At 39.3% G+C, this 6,465-nt stretch overlaps 1 protein-coding gene across 1 annotated transcript; it reads left to right on the forward strand.

Annotated features, from left to right (window-relative positions):
- Positions 1-3,175: 3,175 nt before the first annotated feature.
- Positions 3,176-4,108, forward strand: LOC138080076 (olfactory receptor 2A12-like). The gene has a single exon (XM_068972991.1). The coding sequence runs from the start codon at positions 3,176-3,178 to the stop codon at positions 4,106-4,108; it is 933 nt and encodes a 310-aa protein (XP_068829092.1).
- The last annotated feature ends 2,357 nt before the right edge of the window (positions 4,109-6,465 follow it).

A 6,465-nucleotide genomic window follows, 5' to 3' on the forward strand; every position in this document is an offset into this window, starting at 1 on the left:
GGTTTAATCATGCTATTTCATGAGTCTACTTAATTATCTTTGCCTCAGCAGAACATTGCCTGACTCAATATTTCATAGAGTAAATCCTTTTACTTCATTCTTCTTTATCATTTCCTTCTCTTTTCTTGATCTTTCATATTTTCTCATAAAACTTATAAGAAAGATGATCAATTTCTGCACATTAAAACCTCCCTTAAATTCTGATTTGGATTTCATTGAACCTACAGATCAATATGAAGAGATGTGAAATCTTTACAAAATGTTCATTTATTCCATAAAATATTATGCATGTTCCAGAGTTTGGATATTTGCTTGTTATAATAGGTCATCTACAGAGATTTTAATGTTTTTAGCATTCATTAGTGTGTTGTCAATAAAAACGAAAATTTATTTTCTGAATTATTTTATTGACATATAGTTTGTTTACAATTATATTAGGTTCAGGTGTGCAACCTGGTGATTCAATATTTTGTATTAATAGATTATCCTTCATTTAAACATATTGACTATATTCTTGTGCTCTACAGTGCATTTTCTTTATCCTATGTGTTGTAGTTTTGACCTCTAATTTCCTATCCCTATATTGCCCTCTATCCATCTTTTATTTAGAATAATCTTAATAAAGTTTGCATATGGCTGCTGCTGCTGCTAAGTCGCGTCAGTTGTGTCCAACTCTGTGCGACCCCATAGACAGCAGCCCAACAGGCTCCTCTGTCCCTGGGATTCTCCAGGCAAGAATACTGGAGTGGGTTGCCGTTTCCTTCTCCAATACATGAAAGTGAAAAGTGAAAGTGAAGTAGCTCAGCCGTGTCCGACTCTTTGCAACCCAATGGACTGTAGCCTAGCAGGGTCCTCCGTCCATGGCATTCTCCAGGCAAGAATACTGGAGTGGGTTGCCATTGCCTTCTCCTTTGTATATGGCTAGAAAGTACTTATTGGTTACACCTTAAATTTTTAAACTGAAATTTCAGTCTTCATGTCTATAAGCCATCTATTTCAAATTTCAACCCTTTAACTCCCCACTTCAAAAATGTGGGGAATAGTTTTCTTATTATTCCTTCTCCTAATTCTTCTCCTGTATTAGTTGATTTTGTAAACTCATTTTTACATTGTCAAGACTGCATTATAGTTATTTATTACTCAGTCTCCCTTAAGCTATCATTTAATCTGGATAATCTTTAGAATTAGAAATTACTGTATTGGATAGAAATATTTGTTTTAACACAAAATATGTTAGAATGAGTACCAATTCCACTGATTAGTGTCGAAGAACTAGTGTAAATCTCTCTAGCTCAGCTACAGGATGGCCCGGGTAGAAAAGTGCACATGCTGACCAATGACACCTCCATATTTTGAGGTGCTGTTATTTTATTAGCTCTATTAGGAAGGAGAAAGTCTATTTTTGGCATCAAAATTTTCTTCCATTTCAGTGCTGTTTAATTTAAGAAATTTAATCTACCTTCACTATTATTTTTTTTAACTTTTAGTTGAATTGAAAATGATGGTATTAGAGATGAAGATATAATAAATATAATAAATAGTTTATTCAGACAAAAAAAAATCACCCTAAATAGTTAAGATGTTTCCATATTCATTTTTCACCATTCAATGTGACTCAGTGGTAAAGTCTGCCTGCCAATGCAGGAGACTCAGAAAAGGTGGGTTTGATCCCTGGTTTGGGAAGATTCCCTGGAGGGGGCAATGGCAACCCACTCTTACCTGGAAAATTCCATGGATAGAGGACCCTGGGGGGCTGTGGTCCATAGCGTCGCAAAATGTCAGACATGACTAAATGACTGAGCACACATAGCAAAATTTCACAGTATTCGCAACATTATTTATTTAAACCCTTCCAAATGAAATCACATCATAGATACAGGGATCTAGGACTGTTCTTCAACTTTGTTCAAGCCATTGTTCCTAAAGGGCAACAGCCCTCTGAATTGTTGCCTTTCTTTCATTGATATTTTGCAAAGTTGAAAATGCTACCAAATATTTCTTCAGAGTGCCTTCTTAGTTTATTTACTTTCTGGTAAATTTAACTTTTCCATAGGAAATTTCCCTGAAACTTTCAACTTTCAGGTAAGCATCGCTTCAAAGCAGGTAAGATATTCGTTTATTTAGGTGTTGCCATTTTCTCCACATATATGTTATGGTCCCTGTCCTTATGCATATTCAAGAACACCCAGATGAAACACTTTGCTTAAATTACATGGATTATTCATAGTACTTTTTGTAAGAGAGCAATTTTTAAGTTATTAAATTTTCTAATTGTGAACTTTTTCTGGTAATGTTGAACTCATGTCCAGATAAACAGACAGAAAGTAGTGATAGAAGATGCCCACAGAGACTACACAGATGAGTATAGGATAATTTGTTAAGCCAGAAGGAAGAAAGAACTTAAAGATTATGGACTAATAACCTTATAATGAAGATAATTTGGAAACACCACCTCAGCCAATTAATCCACATTAGTATTACCCATATTGAGATTAATTAGCACCATCTGTGTGTGTATTCATTAAAGGTTTTAAGATTAGGGACATTTCTAAAAAAATTTTGAACTTAAATTATGGGCAATCAATGGAAAAATCATAATTGAGAGACATACGAAACAAGAGCTCATACTCCAAAAATATCACTGGCAAGGCCAGAAAGAGTAACTATTTCAGATTAGAGGAGATAAAATATTTTATGTGATACTGGATTTGAATCTTAGACCAGAGATGCTGAAATCTGTACCTAGAATAGGGAATCATTGGTGTCATATCTCCTGACTTTGGTAAAGATAATGAAAATAAATTAGTGAATATCCTTGTTCTGAGATAATAAACAGCTTAGGGATGTGTTGACATTATGGTTTCCCTTATGTGGTCCAAAGAAAATCAACAAAATACATACAGAGTAAAAGAAATGATAATAACATTAAAAATGATAAAATGTATATACTAGGTTTGTTTATATGTTCTGATATTTTCTGAAAATTTGAATTACTTCATAATAAAACAAAAAGGAAAAGAAGCACTGAAATTAAGAAAAAACAAAAACTCAGAGATATAATGTCAAGCACACAGGCATCCTCCAAATTCTCTTCCTGTAAGTAACTCTGATTTTCCTTGCTGTCCAGCTCTGACCTTCCCATCACACTTCAGTCCCTTAGAGACTGCCTTTGGGAATGGAGGGCAACCAGTCATGGGTTGCAGAATTCATCCTACTGGGCTTTCAGCTCAGTGAAGACATGGAATTGCTCCTCTTTGTTATCTTCACCCTGTTATATGCCTTCAACCTGCTGGCAAATGGCATGGTCTTGGGACTCATCTCGCTTGACCCCAGACTGCACACCCCCATGTACTACTTCCTGTCTCATCTGGCCATCACTGACGTAGCCTATGCTTCCAGCCATTTGCCCAATATGTTGGAAAACCTAGTGAAACACAAGAAAACTATCTCCTATTTCTCATGCACCATGCAGATGATTTCCTATTTGGCCTTTGCTTCTGTAGAGTGCCTGACTTTGGTGGTGATGTCCTATGACAGGTTTGTGGCGATCTGCCACCCACTGCAGTACACGGTCATCATGAACTGGAGGGTGTGCACATTCCTGGCCATCGCTTGCTGGATATGTGGATTTTTCCTAGCCATAGTCCAAGTAAGTCTGTTTCTACAGCTGCCCTTCTGTGGGCCCCAGAAGGTAAACCACTTCTTCTGTGAAATCCGATCTGTCCTCAAAGTGACCTGTGGAGAAACCTGGATCAATGACATTTTCCTCCTTGCAGATGGTGTGTTTATCTTAATTGCTCCCATTTCCCTGGTGCTGGTCTCCTACCTGCGAATTCTCTGGGCCATCCTGAAGATCCAGTCAAAGGAGGGCCGCAAGAAAGCCTTCTCCACCTGCTCCTCCCACCTCTGTGTGGTTGGGTTCTACTTTGGCATAGTCCTGATGGTGTACATGATCCCTGATGACGGTAATCGAGAGGAGCCACAGAAAATCCTTTTCCTGTTTTACACCTTCTTCAACCCATTACTGAACCCCCTCGTCTACAGTCTAAGGAATGCTCAAGTGAAGGCTGCCTTCCACAGAGTACTGCAGAAAAGGATGACAGTGTGACGCAGGGCAGATTGAGGGTTTAGAAAATTTCCAACACAATGCATGACTTAAGGATGAGAATTCTCAATAACATCAGCAAGATGCCAGAATAGGAACCCCAAGGCCCCCTTCCTCCATGGAAATGACAACATAGATCTAATTGCTGTCATGGGGACACTAGAAAACATAGAGTTTGCAGCACCCCAGACTAGGACAAAGCCAACAAGATATACAGTGAAGCTTTTAGGCGAATGTATGGCATTTGACTCACCAGACCTCCTTCTCCTCCCTGTTCCAGTGATAGGATCTGGAAAAAATTCCCAACGCCCAGCTCTCCTGCAGGAGAGAGAGAAAAAGATAGGCCCGTGCTCATCCTTTCTAGCTTTTCAGGTGGGGCAGGAAGCCTGTAGGCTTGTTTTCTGTCATGCCTGACTTAGAGCACTCGTGGGAAAGGCAATTTGGACTCCTTGTTGGGACCACAAAGAAACATAGCAAGTGCCAACTTTTTACACTTACACAGAGATTTTTAAATATTCACAATTAAGGTAGATGTGTAGTGTTATCTCGTTGTTGTAATGGGAGAGTCCCTGATGACATATGATATTGAATGTGTTTGCACCTGCTTCCTTACCATCTGTATATCTTTTCTGGCAAGATATCTCTTTGTATCTTTTGCCCATTATTATGTACTGTAATAAACTTTCCTTTTTAGAGCAGTTTTAGAGTCACAGAAGAGTTGTGGAAGATACAGCTATATCCAATTTACCCCCTGCCTCTGCACACAAAAAACGTCCCCCATATCACTCTCTCTCCACAGAAGGGTACCTTTATTATCATTCGTCAACTTGCATTGACACAATATTATCACCCAAAGTCCATCACTTATGTAAGATTTCAATCATGGTGTTGTATACTTTCTGTGTTTGCACAAGTGTATAGTTGTGTGTATCAAATATGTGAACTGTGAACTTCCAGATGTTCAAGCTGGTTTTAGAAAAGGCAGAGGAACCAGAGATCAAATTGCCAACATCCACTGGATCATCAAAAAAACAAGAGAGTTCCAGAAAAACATCTATTTCTGCTTTATTGACTATGCCAAAGCCTTTGACTGTGTGGATCACAATAAACTGTGGAAAATTCTTCAAGAGATGGTAATACCAGACCACCTGACCTGCCTCTTGAGAAACCTGTATGCAGGTCAGGAAGCAACAGTTAGAACTGGACATGAAACAACAGACTGGTTCCGAATAGGAAAAGGAGGACATCAAGGCTGTATATTGTCACCATGCTTATATAACATATATGCAGAGTACATCATGAGAAACGCTGGGCTGGAAGAAGCACAAGCTGGAATCAAGATTGCCGGGAGAAATATCAGTAACCTCAGATATGAAGATGACACCACCCTTATGGCAGAAAGTGAAGAGGAACTAAAGAGCCTCTTGATGAAAGTCAAAGAGGAGAGTGAAAAAAGTTGGCTTAAAGCTCAACATTCAGAAAACTGAGATCATGGCATTTGGTCCTATCACTTCATGGGAAATAGATGGGGAAACAGTGCCAGACTTTATTTTTCTGGGCTCCAAAATCACTGCAGATGGTGACTGCAGTCATGAAATTAAAAGACGCTTACTCCTTGGAAGGAAAGTTATGACAAACCTAGATAGCATATTCAAAAGCAGAGACATTACTTTGCTGACTAAGGTCCGTCTAGTCAAGGCTATGGTTTTTCCAGTGGTCATGTATGGATGTGAAAGTTGGACTGTAAAGAAAGCTGAGCACTGAAGAATTGGTGTTTTGAACTGTGGTGTTGGAGAAGACTCTTGAGAGTCCCTTGGACTGCAAGGAGATCCAACCAGTCCATCCTAAAGAAGATCAGTCCTGGGTGTTCATTGGAAGGACTGATGCTAAAGCTGAAACTCCAGTACTTTGGCCACCTCATGCGAAGAGTTGACTCACTGGAAAAGACCCTGATGCTGGGAGGGATTGGGGGCAGGAGGAGAAGGGGACGACAGAGGATGAGATGTCTGGATGGCATCACCATTTCAATGGACATGAGTTTGGGTGAACTCTGGGAGTTGGTGATGGACAGGGAGGCCTGGCGTGCTGCAATTCATGGGGTTGCAAAGAGTCGGACACGACTGAGTAACTGAACTGCACTGCACTGAACTATTATGTTATCATATAGAGTAGTTTTACCCTTCTAAAAATCACCTCTTTCTTCCTCCCTCCTTGTTAATCCCTGCCAACCACTCATCTCTTAGTTGCTTCCATAGTTTTGGCTTTTCAGAATGTCATATGGTTGGAAATACAACGTATGTAACTTTTTCTCACATTGGTTCCCTTCACTCAGTTGTATGGATTTAAGTGTCCTCTGTCTT

This window comes from Capricornis sumatraensis, chromosome 5, assembly GCF_032405125.1.
Source record: "Capricornis sumatraensis isolate serow.1 chromosome 5, serow.2, whole genome shotgun sequence".
Classification (NCBI taxonomy): domain Eukaryota; kingdom Metazoa; phylum Chordata; class Mammalia; order Artiodactyla; family Bovidae; genus Capricornis; species Capricornis sumatraensis.

What these genes read in the sequence shown, in the direction of transcription:
- LOC138080076 (XM_068972991.1), top strand. Translation starts at nt 3,176, where the DNA reads ATGGAGGGCAACCAGTCATGGGTTGCAGAATTCATCCTACTGGGCTTT.